We start from the raw sequence: 24946 nt of genomic DNA on the forward strand, positions 1-24946 counted from the left end.
TTGTTGTTTTTTTTACAAAACGTTTACTCGCAGACCACCGAAAAACCTCCTGTTCCCCAACACAGAAATTAAAATACACAAACTTAAGGAAACGGTCTCTTGCAACCCATCGGAAGTCCAAAACAACAGGCAGAAAAAGCCTGCCGCTCCCCCCTCTCCCGGCAAAAGGTCAAATCTTAACCTGGTTTTAAACAAATCGGAGTTTGTTCGAAAGGGTTCTTGGCAATTCTGCCTCTGCAGCTTAATGGAGGAAGCTCTGCCGTTCTTCACCCCTCTGGGGTTCCTTTGGGCAGCCACAATTCAAGAAGAGACACTCCCTCCGAAAATCCTTGCAAAATTGGGAAACTAAGAATTTTCTAGAACACCGCCCCCCCCTTACCCAGCTTGCCTTCTAGACCCCAGGAATCCTGGCTCCTCCTCGACAAACGTTGGGCCATCCTAGAGGAGCTGAGTTAGAGAAGCGAGTCAACACCCCTTGGGTTGAAGATCAGGTTCGCACAAACTCAAAATCCATGAGGATAGATCTTCTCCCTCACCCTCTCTAGCTGGAAATCTCTCCGGGGGGGAACGATTTCTGGGTTCTTTCCAAAGTTTGGAATCTCAAGAACGGCAAAGCGTCAGCCAGAGAAGAAAAGGGAGTGTCCTCGGGGTGTCTGGAAGACCCTCAGCTGAACCCTGCCGGGGTCTGCGTCTCACAGCATCCCGTCCATCTTGAGGTGAAGGAATGGCAAAGTTGTCTCCGTGCACCAATTCTTCCTCCATGCGGGGTTCCAGGCAGAAGCGTTGCGGGACGGAACGTGGAATTTTGGAAAGCATTCAACGGGGAGAAGAGGGCCGGGTGGCTTTTCTGACCCCCCTGGAAGGGTGAGTAGGAGGATCTAAGATGGGTTGACCTGACCCAAGAAGAGATGGCCTTCTCCCACCTGACCAAAAGGGACCCCATTAGCGAATTCCACAGTCTTCTTCTCCACCCTGCAGCTTCTCCATCTCCACCGAACGGACCAGTTCCTGGACGAACTTCATCTCGGAAGCCATCTGCTTGGCTAGGGCCTCGTAGCGGTTCTCCAGCTTCCTGAGATGTCGCTTCAGGCGGTTGGCTGCCAAGGAGGTGCTCTTGGCTTCTTCCTGAGCTCGCCGCTTCAGGGCCTCCGTCTTCTGCATCTCCTGCTGGATCTGACGGAGATCCTGGCTGATGGCCTCGTTCTCCTCCTTGTACCACAACTCCTTCTCCTCATAAATGGACCGCAGGGCCTCAATGTCCTCCCGGAAAGACCTCTTGCTCTGCTGCAGCTCGCGCAGGCTCTCCTCGGCCACCGCCACCTCCTCCATGACCTTGGAGAAGCGCTCAAAGTTGATGTAGGTGTTATTGGGCGGCATGCTGGAGTGAGACTTGATGGTGTATTCCTTCAGCCGCGTGGTCTTCAGGCGCCGTCGCTCTGGCTTCTTGCCGTTGTCTTCGTTGCGTACGTTCCGCCTCTTGATCACCTGATTTTTAAAAAAAAGGGGGGGGGGACTCAGGAATAGCAATAACAATAGCCCTTGGACTTATATACCGCTTCACAGGGCTTTACAGCCCTCTCTAAGCGGTTTACGGAGTCAGCCTATTGCACCCCCAACAATCTGGGTCCTCGTTTTACCGACCTTGGAAGGACAGAAGGCTGAGTCAACCTTGAGCCAGTCAGGATCAAACTGCTGGCAGTCGGCAGAGTCAGCCTGCAATACTGCATTCTAACTACTGGGAAGGAAGGAAGGAAGGAGGGAGGGAGGGAGGGAGGGAGGGAGGGAGGGAGAGAGGGAGGGAGGGAGGGAGGTCATAGACTCATAGGGTCAGAAGGGAGCTGGAGAGATCATAGACGCATGGGGCCAGAAGGGAGCTGGGAGGTCATAGATTCATAGAGTTGGAAGAGTCCTGGGAGATCATAAAGCTGGAAGGGAGATGGGAGGTCATAGACTTGCAGGGCCAGAAGGTTCCTGGGAGATTACAGACTCATGGGGCTGGAAGGGACTTGGGGAGTGGGGGGGGGGAATCATAGACTCAGTGGGCCAGAAGGGACCTGGGAGGTCAGCGAAGCATAGATGCATAAGGTGGGGCAAACAATCTTAAATATCAAGACTGTTTTGAACCACATAGCTTTTACCTTGATCCACGGGTGCTCCAAGCTTTGCTCAATTGTCATCCGTTTCCTGCAATCATCAAAGGGAGCAACGGTCAATTTTAGGATCGGTGCAAAATGTACGGGGGAAAAAAGGAGAGTGCCATTCCATTTCCATCGGTCGCAGAGAAGGCATGCAGACTTCAGCATCCTTCTGGACCGCTGACCATCACCCCTCAGGACCTTTCGAGGAGAATATTGCCTGCACAGTCACCTTCTCAAGAGGAATGGGGGGAAACCCAGCCCAAACTTCGGTGTGGCTTCCCTTGTTCTGCTCCAAATTTATATATTTAGCTTTAAGGAGAAAAAAAACCTAAGACCTTCATACTGCAGTCTTTCCAAGACTGGGTAATAATAATAATAATAATAATAATAATAATAATAGTAGTAGTAGTAGCAGTAGTAATAATCTATATAAATAAAAATGTAAATGTCCGTTTGTTCAAAATCTTAAATCTCTGAAAATTCTTCAAAGATTGCTTTGAAATCTTGAAACAACGTTGCATTTGAATACACGTGTGTATAATATATACACCTATATTATATAGATGTCACACCTGTGACAGGTAAAAACATGCTTTTTTTGAAAAAAAAAAGCCGCCCTGAGTCCTTTGGGATTGGGCGGCATATAAATAAAATTAAATAAATACAAAATTAAATACAAAAACAGTGCCATCTGTTGGACGTAATCTCTATATCTGCACACACAATGGAACAACAAAAAATACTGTATACCCACAAGCATTGTGAAATTAAACATATTACAAACGTGCGCTTTCTCTTTGCTTTCTTTTCCATTTAACCACACTGAGCCACAGCAACGCGTGGCTGGGTACAGCTAGTAATAGTAATAATAATAATGTTGGAAGGGACCTTGGAGGTCATCTAGTCCAATCCCCTGCTCAGGCAGGAAACCCTAAACCATTTCAGACAAATGGCTGTCCAGTCTCTTCTTAAAAACTTCCAGTGTTGGAGCATTCACCGCTTCTGGTGGCAGGTTGTTCCACTGGTTAATTGTTCTCACTGTCAGGAAGTTTCTCCTTAGTTCTAGGTTGCTTCTCTCCTTGATGAGTTTCCATCCGTTGCTTCTTGTCCTGCCTTCAGACGCTTTAGAGAACAGCTTGACTCCCTCTTCTTTGGGCAGCCCCTGAGATACTGGAAGACTGCTATCCTGTCTCCCCTCGTCCTTCTCTTCATTAAACTAGACATACCCAATTCCAGCAACCATTCCTTATATGTTTACCCTCCAGTCCCCTAATCATCTTTGTTGCTCTTCTCTGCACTCTTTCTAGAGCAATGGTTCTCAACCTTTCTAATGCCATGACCCCATAATACAGTTCTCCATGTTGTGGTGACCCCCAAGTGGGTGTGGCCACCAATAAGAGGGAGTAGGACAGCTAGGGAAAAGGGGGAAAAATGGCAGACAGCGTGGTTTGGCGACCCCCGTGAAATGGTCATTCGACCCCAAATGGGGTCCCGACCCACAGGTTGAGAACCACTGTTCTAGAGTCTCAGCATCTCCCTTTCCCCTCAGCATGGCTGCCTGGCGGGACACTGCGACCATCATAAATACAAGTCAGTTGCCAAGTGTCCCAGTTTTGATCAGGTAAATGTGGGGGATGCTGCAACACTTATTAAATGTGAAAACTGCTCATACATCCCTTCTTTTCACTACCATTGTGACTTTGGTCACTAAACGAACGGTTGTTAAGTTGAGGACTTAACTGCACCAGGTTGGCACAGAGAGAACAGGATTCCCAAAGCATTACTGTACAGCATCCAAAAAAAACAAAAAAAGGCTGGATTTTCCCTTCTTCTTCTTCTTTTTCTTCCTTCTTCTTCTTCTCCTTCTCCTTCTTCTTCTTCATCATCATCATAACAATAATTTGGCATTGACAAATTCGCTATTAGTCAATTGCAAAAGGCGGCCTTACTAGGAACTGCTTCCATCCTGCGACGATATCTGTAATACCATCAAACATCCACATCTGCCTATCCCAGGTCCTGGGTAAGGACTCGATAGGTAGACAAAATGCCAAATCCAGTCTGAACATGTGGCTGATTGTGCGATGATTAATAATAATAAGAAGAAGAAGAAGAGGAAGAGGAAGAAGAAGAAGAAGAAGAAGAAGAAGAAGAAGAAGAAGAAGAAGAAGAAGAAGAAGAAGAAGAAGAAGAAGAATAAGAAGAAGAAGAAGATGAAGAAGAAGAAGAAGAAGAAGAAGAAGAAGAAGAAGAAGAAGAAGAAGAAGAAGAAGAAGAAGAAGAAGAACTGGAGAAGATAACAAAATACAAAGACTGACAAATAGAAATAGAAAGACTGTGACAAAAGCAAGCAAGGGTAGTACCAATAGTAATAGGCTCCTTGGGTGCAATCCCAAAACAACTGGAGCACCACTTGAACACCATTGTCATTGACAAATTCGATATTAGTCAATTGCAAAAGGCGGCCTTATTAGGAACTGCTTCCATCCTGCGACGATATCTGTAATACCATCAAACATCTGCCTATCCCAGGTCCTGGGTAAGGACTCGATAGGTAGACAAAATGCCAAATCCAGTCTGAACATCTGGCTGACTGTGCAATGATCCATAATAATAATGATGATGATGGAAGGGACCCTGGAGGTCATCTAGTCCAACCCGCTGCTCAGTTCCAGCAACCGTTTGAAACGGATGGTCCGCCTCTAGTTCTGCTTTGCTGTCCTCCTTCATATTTACAGGTAGTCCTTGACTTACGATCACAATCGGGACTAGAAACCCTGTCACTAAGTGAGGCAGATTAAGTGACTTCTCGTCTGACCTAACCGGATTTTATTTTTTATTTATTTTTTGCCACCGTCATTTAAGTGAATCGTGCAGCCATTAAGCAAATATGACTTTGCTCATGTGGGAAAGTCGTAAATGGCCCTCACCTGACCCCAGCTGGAGATTTATCACCAGACTGTGGGGGACCCCGAGTCGGTTGCAAGTGTGAGGACCTGTCGCAAGTCACTTTATAACTCCCAACGGACACTAAAAGGATGGTCGTTAACTCGAGAACCACCAGTACCCTTTGATATTGGTTCTTCTGCTGGATTGGGAGAAGATCTCCTTCAACCCTCTAAAATTATAAGTCTCCCGCCCTCCCTCGCCCCACGGCTCCCCGTGCCTCTTACGTGGGGTCCTTGACCAGCAGTCTCCGAATGAAATCCTTGGCCAGTTCGCTGGTGTTGCTGAAGTATTCCTCGTCAAAGTCGTAATTCACCGCCGAAATGTTGGTCAGGGTCTCCTGCTTCGTTTCCCCCAAGAAGGGGGAGGCACCGCTCAGCCTGCAAAGGGAAGGGTCCCGGGTCATTCTTGAAGTCAAAGGCTCTTGTGACTTGACACCCCGAAGCCCCCTGCCCAAGCCACAATAGACTAGCACAGTGGTTCTCAACCTTTCTAATGCCGTGACCCCATAATACAGTTCCCCATGTTGTGGTGACCCCCAACCACTTATACATCACCGGGTGCCAGGGGCGTGGCCAAAGAAAAGGGGGGAAAATGGCGGACTGCGTGGTTTGGCGACCCCCGTGAAATGGTCGTTCGATCCCAAATGGGGTCCCGACCCACAGGTTGAGAACCACTGGACTAGAATAACAGAGGGGTAGGCAACCTTGGCTCTTTTATGACTCGTGGACTTCAACTCCCAGAATTCCTGAGCCAGCAGGGCTCAGCTTGGAAACCTCTCCCTTTCCCCTCAGCGTGGCTGGCTCAGGAATTCTGGGAGTTGAAGTCCACAGGTCATGAAGGGGCCATAGTTCCCTCATGCTGGTTCAGGAATTCTGGGAATTGAAGTTCACGAATCATAAAAGAGCCAAGGTTGCCTATCCCTGCCCTATACCATTTCAGACCAATGGTTGTCCAATCTCTTCTTAAACACTTCCAGTGTTGGAGCATTCACAACTTCTGGAGGCAGGTTGTTCCACTGGTTAATTGTTCTCACTGCCAGGAACTTTCTCCTTAGTTTTAGGTTGCTTCTCTCCTTGATTAGTTTCCATCCGTTGCTTCTTGTCCTGTCTTCAGGTGATTTGGAGAATAGCTTGACTGCTTCTTCTTTGGGGCAGCCCCTGAGATACTGGAACAGGGCTATCATGTCCCCCCTCGTCCTTCTCTTCCTTAAACTAGACATACCCAATTTCAGCAACCATTCCTCATATGCTTTAGTCTCCAGTCCCCTGATCATCTTGGTTGCTCTTTTCTGTACTCTTTCTAGAGTCTCAACATCTTTTTTACATTGTGGTGACCAAAACTGGATGCAGTACTCCAAGTGTGGCCTTACCAAGGCATTGTAAAGTATTCCAAGTATGGCCTTACCAAGGCCTTGTAAAGTGGTATTAATACTTCACACGATCTTGATTCTATCCCTCTGTTAATGCAGCCTAGCACTGTGTTGGCTTTTTGGGCAGCTGCAGCACACGGCTGGCTCCTATTTAGGTGATTGTCTACTAGGACTCCGAGATCCCTCTCACAGTTGCTACTATTGAGCAAGCAAACCTCCCCAAGGCCAACCCCTCAACTGAGATCAGGAGCCAAGAAGTGACTAAGAAGGGATGGGTTCTTCCTGTCCGTAACGGGTGCAAATCACGCAACTTTAGAACAGCGTTCCCCAAACATTCGGTGCTGGCGGCCTGGAGTCAGGAGCGGGGGGGAAAGAAGGGATGGTTTTGTGGGGGGTGATGAATGCCTGCGTGCACGTGCACGAACACCCGCTGCTCACACAAGTGGGGCCACGAGTGCTCGCAAGCGGGGCCGCAAAAACCAACACTCATGCAGATACTCGCACCAGTGGGGATGTGTGCATGAACACACATGCACGCACCGGCCAGCCACCTATGCGGCCCCTGCTCCAGAATGTAGAATTGTGGACATGGAATTCTATGGAGGTTCTCAGCCAAAACAACAAAAGTTGTCCCAAAATATGATAGTTCTGGATGTCTATCGATGTTCTCCATCATCCAGGTCCTGGTGGTCCCAAAGATGCTTTTTCAGGAGGCCACTGGACTTTCTTCTTTTCTTTGAAGACATTTCCCTTCTCCTCCAAGAAGCTTCTTCAGCTCTGACTGGATGGTGGGGAAGGGAAGGATTTATACTCCTTGCAGACAGCCGGTCATTTGCCTTATTTTGGATTTACCTGTGTCCTCAGGGTCACCTGAGTGGTGCAAATGGGTGTGGAACCGCTGAAAGGACTATGGAGATGGAAGGGAGTCTGGTCGAGTCTAACTTTTTCTCAATCCTAGCACATTTAAGAGGGGTGGGTTTCAATTCCCAGAATTCTCCTTCTGGCACAGCTTTCTGGGAGTTGAAGTCCACCCCTCTTAAATGGGCTAGGATTGAGAAGCCCTGATCTCAATGATAGCCAGCCGTCTCTTTTTCTGGAATTAGGCCCTGTCTAGCTCCATAAATGCCTTTCACTCTGAAGAACCCAAGAGAGAAACGTCCACCTCTAGCAGCAAGGCTCAGCAAGGCCTTAGGAGCAGCAGCAGCTTTCATCCTCCTTAAACAAGTAAAGAAAGCCGCCCCCCCCCCCCCATCTACCAGCCCAAGTGCTGGCAAAAAAGCCATTTGGCTCAAAATACTCACAGGATGTAAGTGATGACTCCGATGCTCCTATGGGAGAAAAAAAGAGGAAATTTTTATTACACTAAAGAACAGAAAGTGCTCCAAACTCTGCTTTAGACTAGAGCAATAATCTATCTATCTATCTATCTATCTATCTATCTATCTATCTATCTATCTATCTATCTATCTATCTATCTATCTCTATTTACCTTCCTATCTATTGATCTATCTATCTATCTATCTATCTATCTACCTATCTATCTCTATCTATCTCTATTTACCTTCCTATCTATTGATCTATTTATCTATCTATCTCTATCTCTATCTATCTATCTATCTATCTATCTATCTATCTATCTATCTGTGTTTATCTTCCTATCTATCTATCTATCTATCTATCTATCTATCTATCTATCTATCTATCTATCTCTATTTACCTTCCTATCTATCTATCTATGTATCTATCTATCTATCTATCTAATCTATCTCTATTTACCTTCCTATCTATCCATCTATCTATCTATCTATCTATCTCTATTTACCTTCCTATCTATCTATCTATTCTATTTAGCTAACTATTATCTATATTTATTATTTCTATATCATTTCTATATGCTATATCTATCTAATCTATATCTAACTTACATCTATCATCTGTCTATCTATCTATCTATCTATCTATCTATCTATCTATCTATCTATCTATCTATCTATCTCTATTTACCTACCTACCTACCTATCTATTTAGCTATCATCTATATTTATCATCTCTATATCTATCATTTCTGTTATATCTATCTTCTATTCTATATCTATCTAATCTATCCCTATCATCTATCTATCTAATCTATCATCTATTTAGCTATCATCTATATTTATTTATCTCTATATCTATCATTTCTATATCTATCTAATCTACATCTATCTATCTATCTAATCTCTCTATTATCTATCCATTATCCACTATTATCATCCTATTATCATCTCTGTCTCTTATCCATTATCTATCATCAGCTAACATCTATCTATCTATCTATCCATCCATCCATCCATCCATCTATGCATGCATGCATGCATCCATCCATCTATGCATGCATCCATCCATTCATGCATCCATGCATCCATCTATCTATCTATCTATCTATCTATCTATCTATCTATCTATCTATCTATCTATCTATCTATCACCTAATCCAGGGAGCAGCCATCTCACTCTCAGAGCGATGCAGAGCTTTTACAGCTAAAGTTATAATCCACCGATCCATCTTCCCATCGCCAGAGATGGCTTCTTTTTGTAGATGCTGAAATGCTGAAGGTCCGAGAAACCCAGGACTGCTGAACATTTGCCAGTGGCGATCTAATCAATTCCCAACATGCACCCAACACTACATGGTGTTCAGAAACCACACCTTTGGCTACGAGTACCGAATGGAAACTGTGCAGTGGCTCCCCAACCTGGGGCCTATATATATTTATTCCCTTATGAGCCTGATAAGAAATAGCAGCTTATTTCACTCACCACATATCGGCCTCAAGGCCCAAAGGTTCATAATTCACTATTTCTGGAGCTGTGGAAGATAGGAAGGAAGGAAGGAAGGAAGGAAGGAAGGAAGGAAGGAAGAAGGAAGGAAGGAAGGAAAGGAAGGAGGAAGGAAGGTAGGTAGGTACGGGAGGTAGAGGAGGGAGGAGGGAAGGAAGGAAGGAAGGAAGGAAGGAAGGAAGGAAGGAAAAGGAAGGAAGGTAAGTACAGGGAGGGAGGGAAGGGAGGGAGGGAGGGAGGGAAGGAGGAAGGCAAGGAAGTGAAGGAAGGAAGGAAGTATGTACAATTTAGGCTGGAGGGTCAGGATTAAGTCCGTAATGTAAGGAAGAAGTAAGGACAGGAATGGAATGAAGGAATGTAGGTAGGTCAGTTCATTGATTGAGTGATGGTAGGGATTGAATTACTTAACGTATGTTAAGTAATGTAGTTATTTACAGGGATGGCGGAGGAAGTCAAAATGTGCAAAGGCTGAGTAATGGAAGCAAGGAAGGAGGGGAAGGAAGGAAGATGAAGGCCAGTATTTAGGTCGGTAGGTCACGGCGATGTATTGAGGGATGGAAGTAAAATTGTTTACGGAAGGGCAAGTCAGGAAGGAATGAAGGAAGGAAGGAAGGAAGAAGGGAAGGAAGAAGAGGTATACAGGGAGGGAGGGCAGGTGACTAATGTGATGTTAGGTACAGTAATGAAGGAAGGTATGAAGGAAATGACTTGGACAGTAAGGGAGGGGAGTGACGTATGAAGGAATTAAGGAGGAAGTGAAGGAAGGAAGGACAAGGAGGTAAATGAAAGGGGGAAATTAGTACGTCCATTTATTTATGGCCGTCACATTTCAGGGAAGGAAAATTGTAAAGGAAAAACAAAAAAGGAAGTGGGTCGGACGGACTCGTAACCCCCCTCCCACACTTTAAAGTTAACGAAGGATTTATTAATCATTTTCTTCCACTTGTAAAATCTTCCCCATGTCAGCATTTCCATCCCAACCCTCCCCTTTTCTGCACCTACCTACAAATTCTGGCGTGCCAAAGATGTTTTTAAATTCATTTCCCGTCTCAATCTTGTGAGCGATGCCAAAATCAATCAGCTTGATTCGGGGACTGGGGACATTCTTGTCCAGGAGCATAATGTTTTCAGGCTGGAAGGGCAGGAAGAAAAGGAGACGCGTTGAGTCCCTCCGGCGATTCCAGGTCTGAAGTTACCTCACGGTGTTTAAATTCTTGGAAATTCAGGGGCAAAACGGGCAGCGTGGGTGGGAGTGTGATTTTCTGCTTGGTAGTTCCCCCATTAGGCTACCATTCATTGTTTATTGGTCTGAATTGGTGTCCCCCACTTCTGACAAAGGCTCCCACCAGCCTCTTGTGTATAAATAGAGAGCAAAACCCACTCCCTTCTCGCATTGATGATGTTACCTAATTGGGTTAAGAAACGTCTGCAAAAAAACCACCCAGCTCACAGAGCACCAAGTATCCCACAATTCTCCTCCTCCTCCTCCTCCTCCACCACCTCCTCCTCCTCCTCCTCCTCCACCACCTCCTCCTCCTCCTCCTCTCTGCAAGCTCTCCACTCCAATTTAGCACTGACGATGTTATCTAGTTTGGTAACGAAACGTCTGCAAGAAAACCACCCAACTCAGAGAGCACCAAGTATCCCACAGTCATTGTCCTCCTCCTCCTCCTCCTCCTCCTCCTCCTCCTCCTCCTCCTCCTCCTCCTCCTCCTCCTCCTCTCTGCAAGCTCTCCACTCCAATTTAGCACTGACGATGTTATCTAGTTTGGTAACGAAACGTCTGCAAGAAAACCACCCAACTCAGAGAGCACCAAGTATCCCACAGTCATTGTCCTCCTCCTCCTCCTCCTCCTCCTCCTCCTCCTCCTCCTCCTCCTCCTCCTCCTCCTCCTCCTCCTCCTCCTCCTCCTCCTCTCTGAAGCTCTCCACTCCAATTTAGCACTGACGATGTTATCTAGTTTGGTAACGAAACGTCTGCAAGAAAACCACCCAACTCAGAGAGCACCAAGTATCCCACAGTCATTGTCCTCCTCCTCCTCCTCCTCCTCCTCCTCCTCCTCCTCCTCCTCCTCCTCCTCCTCCTCCTCCTCTCTGCAAGCTCTCCACTCCAATTTAGCACTGACGATGTTATCTAGTTTGGTAATGAAACGTCTGCAAGAAAACCACCCAACTCAGAGAGCACCAAGTATCCCACAGTCATTGTTCTCCTCCTCCTCCTCCTCCTCCTCCTCCTCCTCCTCCTCCTCCTCCTCCTCTCCTCCTCCTCCTCTCTGCAAAGCTCTCCACTCCAATTTAGCACTGACGATGTTATCTAGTTTGGCGATGAAACGTCTGCACGAAAATCACCAACTCAGCACCAAGGACTCCACACTCTTCTCCCTTCTCCTCTCCACAAATCCCTCTCCCTTCTAGCCCTGTTGACATCACCTAGTTGGGTCACGAGACATCTGCAAGAAAACTACCAAGCTCAGAGAGCACCAGGCACCCCACAATCCTTTTCTTCCTCTTTCTCCTCCTTTCCTCAAACTCCCTTCCTTTCTAGCCCTGATGATGTTACCTAGTTGGATCATGAAACGTCTGCAAGAAAACCACCCAGCTCAGAGAGCACCAGGGACCCCACAGTCCTCCTCCCCCTCCTCCTCCTCCCCTCCTCCTCCCCCTCCTCCTCCTCCTCCTCCCCCTCCTCCTCCTCAATCTCCATTCCCTCCTAGCCCTGATGATGTTACCTAGTTTGAGTCATGAAACGTCTGCAAGACAAAGAGCAAGCTCAGAGAGGACCCCACAGTTCTCCTCCTCTTCTTCTTCCTCCTCCTCCTCCTCCTCCTCCCCCTCCTCCTCCTCCTCCCCCATCCCCTTCTAGCCCTGATGATGTTACCTAGTTGGGTCATGAAACATCTGCAAGAAAACCACCCAGCTCAGAGAGCACCAGGGACCCCACAGTCATTCTCCTCCTCCTCCTCCTCCCCCTCCTCCTCCTCAATCTCCATTCCCTCCTAGCCCTGATGATGTTACCTAGTTTGAGTCATGAAACGCCTGCAAGACAAAAAGCAAGCTCAGAGAGCACTAAGGACACCACAGTCCTTTTCTTCTTCTTCTTCTTCCTCCTCCTCCTCCTCCTCCTCCCTTCTGGCACTGATGATGTTACCTAGTTGGGTCATGAAATGTCTGCAAGGAGACCACCAAGCTCAATGAGCACCAACGTCCCCGTAGATCAGCAGATAGAAGCGTAGAACATGGATGGCAGAAAAAGACCTCGTGGTCCATCCAGTCTATCCTTTGAGGGTTGTTTTTAATTTTATCGGAAGGGACCTTGAGAACCTCCAGGCTCCCTTCCAACTCTCTTATTCTATTATTAGTGGTTCGATTATTTATTATCCTTAGTATTCGGAGATAGGAATCCAAGGATCTCACCTTGAGGTCGAAATGGGCAATGTGTTTGGAGTGGAGATAGTGGACCCCATCCAGGATCTGTTTCAGGAACTGGGTGGCCTCTTCCTCCGTCAGGGATTCCTTCTCGGCCAGGAAATCAAACAGCTCCCCACCGGAGACCAGTTCCAGAATCAGCACCACGTCCGTCTTGTTCTCAAAAATGTCGTGGAGGGTGATGATATTAGGGTGCTGAATCTCACGCAGGATGTTGACTTCCCGCTGAATCTCCTCCCGGCTCACCCCTCGGCGGCTGGAGGACAGGCGCCGTTTCTTGATAAATTTGGCCGCGTATTCCAGGCCCGTTTTCTTCTCGCGGCACTTCCGCACGATTGCAAACTGGCCGCTGAAGAGAGAGAAACAACAGAAATTGTTTGTTTAGGTCAGGTGTTGGCAACCATAAACACCCAAAGAGCCACTTGGACCCGTTTCCCATTAAAAAGAAAAAAAAAGAGGCTGCTGTGCATGAGTTCTCTCTCTCTCTCTCTCTCTCTCTCTCTCTCTCTCTCTCTCTCTCTCTCTCTCTCTCTCTCTCTCTGTCTCCCTCCCTCTCCCCCCCCTCTCTCCCTCTCTCTGATCTTCAGCTCACCTGGCAAGCTGGCTTCACGCTGTTCTCCAACATTCTTATTGGGCTGGCTCTCTCCTGCCCTTCCTGCTTCCTGCAGAGACGCAGCCAAGGCAGGAGCCCCGCCCAATAAGCTTGTCAGCTCGTTGGAGAACAGCGTGAGGCCACTCTTTTTTCACACACAGAGAGAGGGGGGGGAGAGAGGGAGAGGGAGGGAGGGAGAGAGAGAGAGGGGGGGAAGGAGAGAGAAGCACAAGCCTCTCTCTGTCTCTGTCTCTCTCTCTGCAAATGGCAGAGGAGGTTGGGAGCCGCAGGAGAAGGCTCAAAGAGCCACATGCGGCTCCGGACCCGCAGGTTGCCGGCCCGTGGTTTAGGTCATTCTCGAGTTACGACCTGTCAGCTCCCTACTTAGGCTTGCTTGTGGTTCGGCTGCTATGTGGTGACAGACTGCTACCAATGATGGATCTCTTGGAGAAGCTGCGTCAAGGTCACCCAGCTGGAAGAAGGAGGGGGCCACATGCCAAACTGAGCTTGGACTGACCCTTAGGAAAACTTATTGCCTGAACCTGATTGGCTACATGGGGCTGGACAATGAGACAATTAAGGGAGGAAAAAGTAGAACTTAGGAATTTTGGCACACAATTCTCAATTCTGGCTTCGCACTTGACTTGACTTCCAATAAAACTATGCTTTTCTCAACAATGGAGCCAAGGGAAGTCGTATTTTTTACACAACGCCCAGTGGATTAATTTAGCAACTCGGTCGTGTCTAGCTTTGTAATTAATTTGCACAATTTTGCTGCACTCACAGGTTAGATGTGAAACAGTTTCCACTTTGTCATTGCAAAGTCGGCTATTATTATTATTATTGATCATCGCACAGTCAGCCAGATGTTCAGACTGGATTTGGCATTTTGTCTACCTATCCTTACCCAGGACCTGGGATAGGCAGATGTGGATGTTTGATGGTATTACAGGTATCGTCACAGGATGGAAGCGGTTCCTAGTAAGGCCGCCTTTTGCAATTGACTAATAGCGAATTTGTCAATGCCAATGGTGTTCAAGTGGTGCTCCATTTGTTTTGGGATTGCACCCAAGGAGCCTATGACTATTGGTACTACCCTTGCATGCTTTTGCTACAGTCTTTCTATTTCTATTTGTAGGTCTTTACATTTCGTTATCTTCTCCACTTCTTTCTCGTCTATTCTGCCGTCTCCAGGCACTGCCACGTCCACTATCCAGACTTTTTTGTCTTTCTTATCGACAATTGTTAAGTCTGGGGTGTTATGTTGCAGGTGCTTGTCTGTTTGAATTCTGAAGTCCAGAGCAGTTTAATTTTATCATTTTCTATGACTTTCTCTATTTTATGATCCCACCAGTTTTTGCTTACAGGCAAATGATATTTTTTGCAGATCTTCCAATGCACCATTGTTGCTACTTTGTCATGCCGCTGCTTGTAGTCAGTCTGTGCAATCTTCCTGCAACAGCTTACAAGTGGTCCACTGTTTCTTCAGCTTCTTTGCATAGGCGGCACTTACTGTCTGTTGCTGTCTTCTCAATTTTGACTTTATATGCATTTGTCCTTAAGGCTTGGTCTTGTGCAGCCAGAATTAGTCCCTCGGTCTCTTTCTTTATTATTATTATTATTATTATTATTATTATTATTATTATGCATGAACTCCCTGGGGACACCACAACCGTCATAAATACAAATCATTGCCAAGCATCGGAATTCTCATCACATGAACAGGGAGATTCTCCAACGGAAGTGTGAAAAAGTCGCTAAAAGAACTGGTAAAAGTTGAGAACAATCTAAAGTTCCTTCCAACTCCCCCGTTCTGCATTTGGGCAATTTGCAAATGCTTTGATGTATTTTCCCATCAGGATTGCAAAGGAATCCCTTTGCTTTTCAATTAATTTCCCTTCTCAGCTCCGGGTGGGGGGGGGGCCAAGAATCACATCAACCTCCTTGTCGAAACACTTCCCAGTTTTGTGACCAGAAAACTCACACACACACACACACACACACAAACTCCCTTGCCCGGACACAGACATATCGTTAAAAGGGGCAAATCCTTTCAATCAAGCCACAGGCATCGGGACATTTAAATCTGGGTAGTTGTTTACATTTTTCAAGGTTGAGATCATGCCGGCTGGCTGTGGCAGTTTCCATATAAGGCCCCGTAGCTACACAACCCCCTCCAAAGTGGAATTCCTGGCTCCTTCCAGCTCTGCAACCGGCAGAAAACAGAAACGGCGCAGCGGCACTAATTTTAATTCCTTAATTTTTAAGGAAAAGAACTTTGCTTGCAAAATACAGGTAATCCTTGAGTGACGAGACCAAAAATTCCCTCGTTCAGCGAAACAGATCTGAAATGAGTTTTGCTCCGTTTTACGACCTCTCTTGCCACAGTTGTTAAGTGGATCACTGCAGTTGTTAAGTGATTAAAAGTGACTTTGGCTTCCCCATGGTCCTTGCTAGCCAGGGAAGGTTGGAAAAGGGGGTCGCGTGACCCCGGGACACATCATAAAGAGGAGCCAGTTGCCAAGTGTGTTCTGAATTTTGATCATGTGACTTGGGGGATGCTGCAACGGTCGTACGTGTGAGACACGGTCGTAAGTCACGTTTTTCAGTCTCCTTGTCACTTTGAACTGTCACTGTACAAATGGACGTTTAAGTCGAGGACTACCTGTAATGCAGAATTTAATTCCCCTCAGCTGGAGAAAGGTGTAATAATAATAATAATAATAATAATAATAATAATAATAATAATAATAATAATAATAGTATATCAGGAAGGCTTACTGACTACTGGAGAGACCAAACTGGCCTACAAGAAAGACCAATGAAGAACAGAATAGAGGCATGGGAAGACAAAGCACTACATGGCCAATACATTAAAAAAATAGCTGGGAAAGCAGATAATAACCAGACCTGGCAATGGCTAAGAGCAGGAAAATTGAAGAAAGAGACCGAGGGACTAATTCTGGCTGCACAAGACCAAGCCTTAAGGACAAATGCAGATAAAGTCAAAATTGAGAAGACAGCAACAGATAGTAAGTGCCGCCTATGCAAAGAAGCTGAAGAAACAGTGGACCACCTGGTAAGCTGTTGCAAGAAGATTGCACAGACTGACTACAAGCAGCGGCATGACAAAGTAGCAATAATGGTGCATTGGAAGATCTGCAAAAAATATCATTTGCCTGTAAGCAAAAACTGGTGGGATCATAAAATAGAGAAAATGAACACCATTGGCATTGACAAATTTGCTATTAGTCAATTGCAAAAGGCGGCCTTATTAGGAACTGCTTCCATCCTGCGACGATACCTGTAATACCATCAAACATACACATCTGCCTATCCCAGGTCCTGGGTAAGGACTCGATAGGTAGACAAAATGCCAAATCCAGTTCGAACATCTGTCTGACTGTGCGATGATCCATAATAATAATAAAGTTGGAAGGGGCCTTGGAGGTCATCTAGTCCAACCCCCTGCTCAGGCAGTTTCCTATACCATTTCGGACAAATGGCTGTCCAGTCTCTTCTTAAAAACTTCCAGTGTTGCAGCATTCACCGCTTCTGGAGGCAAGTAGTTCCACTGGTTAATTGTTCTAACTGTCAGGAAGTTTCTCCTTAGTTCCAGGTTGCTTCTCTCCTTGATGAGTTTCCATCCGTTGCTTCTTGTCCTGCCTTCAGGAGCTTTGGAGAATAGCTTGACTCCCTCTTCTTTGGGGCAGCCCCTGAGATACTGGAAGACTGCTATCATGTCCCCCCTCGTCCTTCTCTTCATTAAACTAGACATACCCAATGTTTCACGGTTTGTGAGCCTGAAGTTGCGACATTGATGGGTACTCACAAACAGGAACAAGGATGAAATCTCAGCCCCAATGAACTTTCTTTCCACACACTCAAGAAAGACGGTCTTGCCCCACTGGGTGACAGGGGATTACTCAGATAGGATGTGTACATCACACAAAGTTGTGTACTGCGAACTACACACTCCCGTCAGCACCAGGTCTTTACTTAAGACATTTTATTAGGAAATTACAGCTGGCCAAGACTGTGTTTACTGAGAAATTTAGAGAAGTATATTTGAATTAGAATAGAATAACAGAGTTGGAAGGGACCTTGGAGGTCATCTAGTCCAAACCCCTGCTCATCTCAAACAAATGGCTGTCCAGTCTCTTCTTAAAAACCTCCAGTGTTGGAGCATTCACAACTTCTGGAGGCAGGCTGTTCCACTGGTTAATTGTTCTCACTGTCAGGAAGTTTCTCCTTAGTTCCAGGTTGCTTCTCTCCTTGATTAATTTCCATCCGTTGCTTCTTGTCCTGCCTTCAGGCGCTTTAGAGAATAGCTTGACTCCCTCTTCTTTGGGGCAGCCCCTGAGATACTGGAAGACTGCTATCATGTCCCCCCTCATCCTTCTCTTCATTAAACTAGACATACCCAATTCCAGCAACCGTTCCTTGTATGTTTTAGCCTCCAGTCCCCTGATCCTCTTTGTTGCTCTTCTCTGCACTCTTTCCAGAGTCTCAGCATCTTTTTTACATTGTGGTGACCAAAACTGGATGTAGTATTCCAAGTGTGGCCTTACCAAGGCCTTGTAAAGTGGTATTAATACTTCACATGATCTTGATTCTATCCCTCTATTAATGCAATCTAGCACTGTGTTGGCCTTTTTGGCAGCTGCAGCACACGGCTGGCTCCTATTTAGGTGATTGTCTACTAGGACTCTGAGGTCCCTCTCACATATACAGGTCGTCCGTGACTTACATTCATTTAGTGACCCAAGTTACAACGGCACTGAAAAAAACTGACTTATGGACAGTGTTCACACAACGGTTGTATCAAAGCAAGAATATTCAATATTATTCCTTGAAGTGTTTCGTTAATCAGACACATGACAGGTTGTGGCATCGCCCTGATCCTATGATCAAAATGTGTATGCTTGACATGTCGTTAGCAGAGTTGCGCTATCCCGGAGTCATGTGATCACTGTCTGTAACCTTCCCAGCCAGCTTCGGATAAAGTCAATGGGGAAAAGCCAGATTCACTTAATGACCAAAGGATTCTTTTTAACGACTGAGATGGCAAAATAGGGCAAAACTCATATGTTAAAAGCTGTCTTGCTTAGCATTGGAGATTTCGGTGCTCGGCTGAGACTGAAAGTCGAGAACTATTGGTCAGCGAAATCGTGGCCAGCAATTTCATAACTTATCCCAACAAATCTCTTAAGATGTATGACCTGCATCCAATTCCTTTGGGGGGGGGGCCCCACACACCATTTTTTTATCCTCCATTCGAAGTTACGGTGTCGCTGAAAATAGTGACCTATGACTGATCCTCGCACTTGTAACCGTTGTAGCACGTGGTCAACATTTGTCCCAAAGGTGATTTTTTTCATGAGGCAACTGGACTTCCTTGTTTTTCTTTGAAGACATTTCCCTTCTCCTCCAAGAAGCTTCTTCAGTTCTGACTGGATGGTGGGGAAGGGAAGGATTTATACTCCTTGCAGACAGCTGGTCATTTGCATCCTTTTGGAGAGTCGTTGAAGCCACTTGGAGGTTTATCTGTGTCCTCAGGGTCACCTGAGTGGTGCAAATGGGTGGGGAGCCTTTTTGGATCTGCTGAAAGGCTCCACACCCATTTGCACCATTCAGAGGACCCCGAGGATGCAGGTAAACCTCCCAGTGGCCTCAGCGACTGTCTATCCACCAGCAATCTTCTTTTGCTGCTGGGAAAAACAGTTTAAAAAACATTTCTAATGCATCTCAGCTTGAAAGGAACTGACAGCCAAGAGTTTATTTTTAATATCCGATGAATTAAAGTTTTTTGATCTTTTTTTTTAAAAAAAAAAAAAGCTGGTGGAACCACCCATGTTTTTCAAGATCTGCCCTATAATTCAATGGGCCAGCAATTACTTTATTTCCATGAGCCTGTGTTCAAAACCAGAGAAAAGGAGATTATATGCCCACACCCCTTAAGTCTGATTTCTGATGACTGCGCGGATGTGTAGTTCTTGGTATAATCGTGCATGGATTTGTCACTGCCAGTCCGGTACATCCAGTTTAGCAGTCCAGTTTTGCAAGTTCCAAGTAATATCCAGGAATATCCAGAATTTACCCTCTTAGTTTTCCAGAAATTAACCAAGATCAAATCAAATTAAGCAAGATCAAATCTTGCTGAGATCACATTAGTACTGCTTTGTAAAACCTTAGTAAGGCCACGCCTAGAATACAGCATCTGGTTTTGGTCACCACATTACAAAAAAGCATGTGGAAGAGTTTGGAAAAAATGCAGAGAAGAGCAACTAAGATGATTAAAGGCCTGGAGACTTAAACATATGAAGAACGGCTGCAGGATTTGGGTATGGTTAGTCTGGGGAAAGAAGGACTGGGGTGGGGACATGATAGCAGTCTTCCAATATTTGAGGGGCTGCCCCGAAGAAGAGGGGGTCAAATTATTTTCCAAAGCACCAGAAGGCAGTAGAAGAAACAATGGTTGGAAACTAAGCAAGGAGAGACGCAGCCTGGAATTAAGGAGAAACTTCTTAACAGTGAGGACAATTAACCAGTGGAACACCTTGCCACCAGAAGTTGTGGGTGCTCCAACAATGGAGGCTTTTAAGAAAAGACTGAATAGCCATTTGTCTAAAATGGTATAGGATCTCCTGCTCAAGAAGGGTTGGACTAGATGACCTTCAAGGTCCCTTCCAGCTCTATTCTGATTGACTGACTCCTGGAGATTCCACATATACATCGTGTGGGGTTCTTATACTATATATTTATATATTACATTACACATCATATATCGTATCGTATATCATATAACATATCATATGTTTTATATGATATATGGTACCATACTTTCCGACATATAACTTTTGAGAGCGTTGAAATCGGCGCCAAAGTAGGGGGTCGTCTTATACGCCAAGTCATCTTATACGCCAGAAATAACGGTAGTTTCCAGCGTATAAGATGACTTTCTAGGCATGCGACTCGGCGTCGAAGTCGGGGTTCGTCTTATACGCCGGGTCGCCCTATACACCGGAATATACAGTGTACTATATTTTATATATATATAAAAACCCGAACAACCAAAGACCTACATACAAATACCGCATAAAATTGGAAGTGTCTTGGCAACATTTCGACGAAATCCCATTCGTCATCTTCAGGCTGGTGTTTTCAGCTTTGTACTTCGAGGAGCACGAATACTATATTATATTTATATACTATACGATACTATACATACTATATATATATATATATATAATATATTATATATTTATATATAATATATATATATATATATATATATATATGTTTTCTGAGGTTTTCACGTGTGTTTGTATGTAGGTCTTTGGTTATTTGGATTTTCTCCGCGTAAAATTGGAAGTGTCTTGGTGACGTTTCGACGAAATCCCATTCGTCATCTTCAGGCTGGTGTTTTCAGCTTTGTGCTTCGAGGAGCACGAATACTATATTATATTTATATACTATACGATACTATACATACTATACATATATATATGTTTTCTGAGGTTTTCACGTGTTTGTATGTAGGTCTTTGGTTATTCGGGTTTTCTCCCGCATAAAATTGGAAGTGTCTTGGTGACATTTCGACGAAGTCCCATTCGTCATCTTCAGGCTGGTGTTTTCGGCTTCGTGCTTCGAGGAGCACAAATACTATATTATATTTATATACTATACGAATACTATGCTATGCTATACATTATATTATTATAATTAAGAGCCATAGTGGCACAGTGGTTAGATGCAGTGGGCAGGCTGACTCTGCCCACTGCCAGTAGTTCGATCCTGATCTGAAGCACTGTGAAGTGGTATATAAGTCTAAGTGCGATTGCTATTGCCATTATGATTCTAGGAAAGAGGGAGGGCTTCCGTTTCTTTGGTGGCTTTCAAAAACATGATCTTCTAATCTAGGTTAGAGCCTATAACCCATTATCATAAATACACAACTCACCTGCCCAGCTCGTCCTCCATGTCATAGTGGTCTTCAACCCTTTCTTGGCGGAAAGTAGACATTCTCGCTTGAAGAGAAGACCTGCCTCCCCCGCCTCAATTTCTGGAGTTCCTGCAGTCCAGGAGATACCAAAACCTGGGATAGAGATACGGTAGACCATTGATATATTGGTTTGTCCTGTTCTTGGGGACTGTTCTCCACCACTGCCAGAGGTGGTGACAAGATATGGTCCACAGGGTCAAGATGGAGACCAAAGAGGTGTGATCAAAGCTCTGCCTGTAACCAGGTGGAGCTTCAATCACCACCTTGTGGCAGCCATCTTGATTTTGTTGACCATCCCTGACACACTCTTGGCTGCCGCGATTGTCCTGGGTCTTCCAAGATGTCCCAAACGTCTTCATGACCCCTCCCAGCATCTTCTACTCCGGTGTTTTCCAACCGTGGCCACTTTTAAGATAGGTGGACTTCAACTCCCAGAATTCACTGCCAGCAGGGGAATTCTGGGAATTGAAGTCCACATATGTTACAATAGCTAAGAGGTTGGGAAGCATGATTCTACTCCATCCTTCAGCTTCTCCAATTTCCGTAGGGCAGGGGGTCTTCAAACTTGGCCCTTTTATAACTTGGAATTCTGGGAGTTGAAGTCCACAAGTCATAAAAGGGCCAAGTTGAAGACCTCTGCCCTAGAGGATGTCCCGCCCAAACGCTGCACTTTCTAGTGGTTCTCAACCTGTGGGTCGGGACCCCATTTGGGGTCGAACGACATTTCACAGGGGTCGCCAAACAATGCAGTCTGCCATTTTTTCCCCCTTTTCCTTAGCTGTGCTACTCCCTTTTATTCTATTGGCTTTTGAAAGCCAATAGAATAGACTCTCTTGAATAGAGTCTCATTCTATTGGCTTTCCAAAGCCAATAAGAATTGTCCAGGCTGTCTCTGCCCTGCTGAGCCTGCCAAAAGTCCCATTCTGCACACGGTGCTGCACCAGTTGAGTAGTCCTCGACTTACAACCGGTTGAGTAGTCCTCGACTTACGACTGGTTGGGGGTCGCGGCATTAAAAAGGTTGAGAACCACTGCTCTAGGACAGACCCCTTTGGCTCAAATCCATCGTCCCCTCCGAATTTCCTGCCATTATCTTTTAACCCCCCCCCCTAAAATAATCAGCTTCTGACATGGCAATCCCCAATCCAATGCATTTGTCCAGCTCTTAGCAAAATACCCCCCCTCAAATAGCAACTGGCAGACCCCCTGCTCTTCCTGCAACATTCCAAAGCCCACCCCTCCCTCCTTCCCTCCCTCTCCAGGGCCCCCTCCCCATATTCCATCTCCCCACCTTCCTCCCTGTGGCATTTCCTCCCCCACCCCCACCCCATCTCTCCCAGGCTTAAAGGGACTCCCCCCCATCATACACACACACCCCAATTTCATAATTAGCAAGCCACAAACATGGCAAGGGACAAACTTACAATCAGCCTATTGACTTGCCCAGACAGCAGCCTCCAATAGACACCCCCCCCACCGCCGCTTTCCTCTCCTCCCCCACCCACTTTCCTGTTCTTCCCCCCCTCCTCCCTCCCCCCCCTTTTTTGCGCTAGAGTCCAATTCTGGCCCCGGGTCGGTTCCCTCCCACCCTCGCGCACCCCATCACGGCTTCTGCCCCCCCTTCTTCCCCACCCCTCCCTCTTGCCTTCACCCCCCCTCCCCTAAAGTCCCCAAAAGCACCCTTTCCCCTAACCCCCTCCCCAATTTCCAGTCCCCTCCATTGCCCCCCCAGGCCAGCTCTACCCCCCTACCCCCCCACACCCCCTTGCTTTCTCCCTTCTTGACCCTCTCCTCCCCCTCCCCGTCATTCTGTCTCGCCCTCCCACCCCAAGTTTTTGCTAGAGTCGGTTCCCTCCCACCCTCGCGCACCCCATCACGGCTTCTGCCCCCCCTTCTTCCCCACCCCTCCCTCTTGCCTTCACCCCCCCTGCTCCCCTAAAGTTCCAAAAGCACCCTTTCCCCTAACCCCCTCCCCAATTTCCAGCCCCCTACATAGCCCTCCCCAGGCCAGCTCTACCCCCCTACCCCCCCACACCCCCTTGCTTTCTCCCTTCTTGACCCTCTCCTCCCCCTCCCCGTCATTCTGTCTCGCCCTCCCACCCCAAGTTTTTGCTAGAGTCGGTTCCCTCCCACCCTCGCGCACCCCATCACGGCTTCTGCCCCCCCTTCTTCCCCACCCCTCCCTCTTGCCTTCACCCCCCCTCCCCTAAAGTCCCCAAAAGCACCCTTTCCCCTAACCCCCTCCCCAATTTCCAGTCCCCTCCATTGCCCCCCCAGGCCAGCTCTACCCCCCTACCCCCCCACACCCCCTTGCTTTCTCCCTTCTTGACCCTCTCCTCCCCCTCCCCGTCATTCTGTCTCGCCCTCCCACCCCAAGTTTTTGCTAGAGTCGGTTCCCTCCCACCCTCGCGCACCCCATCACGGCTTCTGCCCCCCCTTCTTCCCCACCCCTCCCTCTTGCCTTCCCCCCCCCTGCTTTCCTAAAGTTCCCCAAGCCCCCTTCCCTCTAGCCCCCTCCCCAATTTCCAGCCCCCTCCATTGGCCCCCCAGGCCAGCTCTACCCCCCCTACCCCCTACCCCCCCAAGCCCCTTCCTCCCTTCCCCATCTTCTCCCCCCCTTTTTTGCCTCGCCCCCCCCCCAATTCGCCCCGGCTGCTCCCGCCTTGGCAAACTTCCCCCCCCCCCGCTTCCAAAGCCGCCCTTCCCAGCCCTCCACTCACCCCCCCCTTTCTCCCCGGCTGCCCCCCCTTGATGCCCCCCTCCCCTTTAAGCCCCGACGCCCCCGGCCCACCTGGCAGACGGAGGCGCGCCTGGAGAGGGGGGGGGGGGAGAAGGAGGCGCGTTCGCGAGAGCCCCACTCGCCGCCGCGCCTCGCATTCCAGCAGAGCGAGCCTTCCGCCCCGTCCAGGGGGAAGGCGGAGCAGCGCGCTTCCCATTGGCTAAGGCGCGGAGGTGACGTCACCGGCGGGCTCTGCCGCAGCGTTCCCTCGCCTTGGAAAGGGAGGGTGACGTCACGGGAGCCCCCTCCGGGGGGAGTCCCCGCAGGCGCCTGCGCTGCGCTTGCCCGGCTTCGCCCGCGGACAGAGGGGGGGGGGATCTCCCCCCATATGCAGGAATCGGGTCCACATCAGCAGCAGCAGCAGCATCATCATCATCATCCTAGTAATAATAGTAGTAATAATAGTAATAATAGTAGTAGCAATAGTGGTAGTAATAGTACTAGTAGTAGTAGTAATAGTTGTTGTTGTTAATTGCGAAGTCGTGTCCGACCCATCGCGACCCCATGGACAACGTTCCTCCAGGTCTTCCTGTCCTCTACCATCTTCTGGTAGTAGTAGTAATAGTAGTAGTAGTAATAATAGTAGTAATAGTAGTAGTAGTAGTAGTAATAATAATAATAATAACAGTAGTAGTGATAGTAATAATAATAGTAGTAGTAGTAATAATAATAGCAACAACAACAACAAAATACAAAGACCTACAAATATTGTCCATGGGGTCGCGATGGGTCAGACACGACTTCGCAATTAACAACAACAACAAATAGAAATAGAAAGACTGTGTCAAAAGCAAGCAAGGGTAGTACCAATAGTCATAGGAGCTTTGGGTGCAATCCCAAAACAACTGGAGCACCACTTGAACACCATT

The 24946-nt window shown here is 47.0% G+C and overlaps 1 protein-coding gene across 1 annotated transcript; it reads right to left on the bottom strand.

Annotated features, from left to right (window-relative positions):
* DAPK3 (death associated protein kinase 3) lies at positions 1 to 24201 on the bottom strand. The gene is made up of 9 exons (XM_039337191.1): positions 24090 to 24201; positions 21258 to 21392; positions 12691 to 13051; positions 10279 to 10408; positions 9256 to 9304; positions 7758 to 7784; positions 5312 to 5464; positions 2139 to 2184; positions 1 to 1485 (listed from the first exon to the last, which is right to left on the bottom strand). Exons 2-9 carry the CDS (start codon positions 21317 to 21319, stop codon positions 943 to 945), a joined length of 1371 nt encoding a protein of 456 aa, XP_039193125.1. The 5' UTR covers positions 21320 to 21392; positions 24090 to 24201; the 3' UTR covers positions 1 to 942.
* Positions 24202 to 24946: the final 745 nt, after the last annotated feature.

The sequence above is a fragment of the Crotalus tigris genome, unplaced genomic scaffold, assembly GCF_016545835.1.
Source record: "Crotalus tigris isolate CLP2741 ecotype Arizona unplaced genomic scaffold, ASM1654583v1 scf7180000017668.6805642782:7212621, whole genome shotgun sequence".
NCBI classification, from domain to species: domain Eukaryota; kingdom Metazoa; phylum Chordata; class Lepidosauria; order Squamata; family Viperidae; genus Crotalus; species Crotalus tigris.

Bases quoted from the DNA above. Each gene is read 5' to 3' on its own strand.
- DAPK3 (XM_039337191.1), bottom strand. From the start codon at position 21,319: ATGTCTACTTTCCGCCAAGAAAGGGTTGAAGACCACTATGACATGGAG. The intron at 10,409-12,690 runs GTGAGATCCTTG...CTGCCCTTCCAG, and splicing joins TTGCCCATTTCGACCTCAAG to CCTGAAAACATTATGCTCCT. The intron at 7,785-9,255 runs GTGAGTGAAATA...TTTCTCCCATAG, and splicing joins GGCCTTGAGGCCGATATGTG to GAGCATCGGAGTCATCACTT.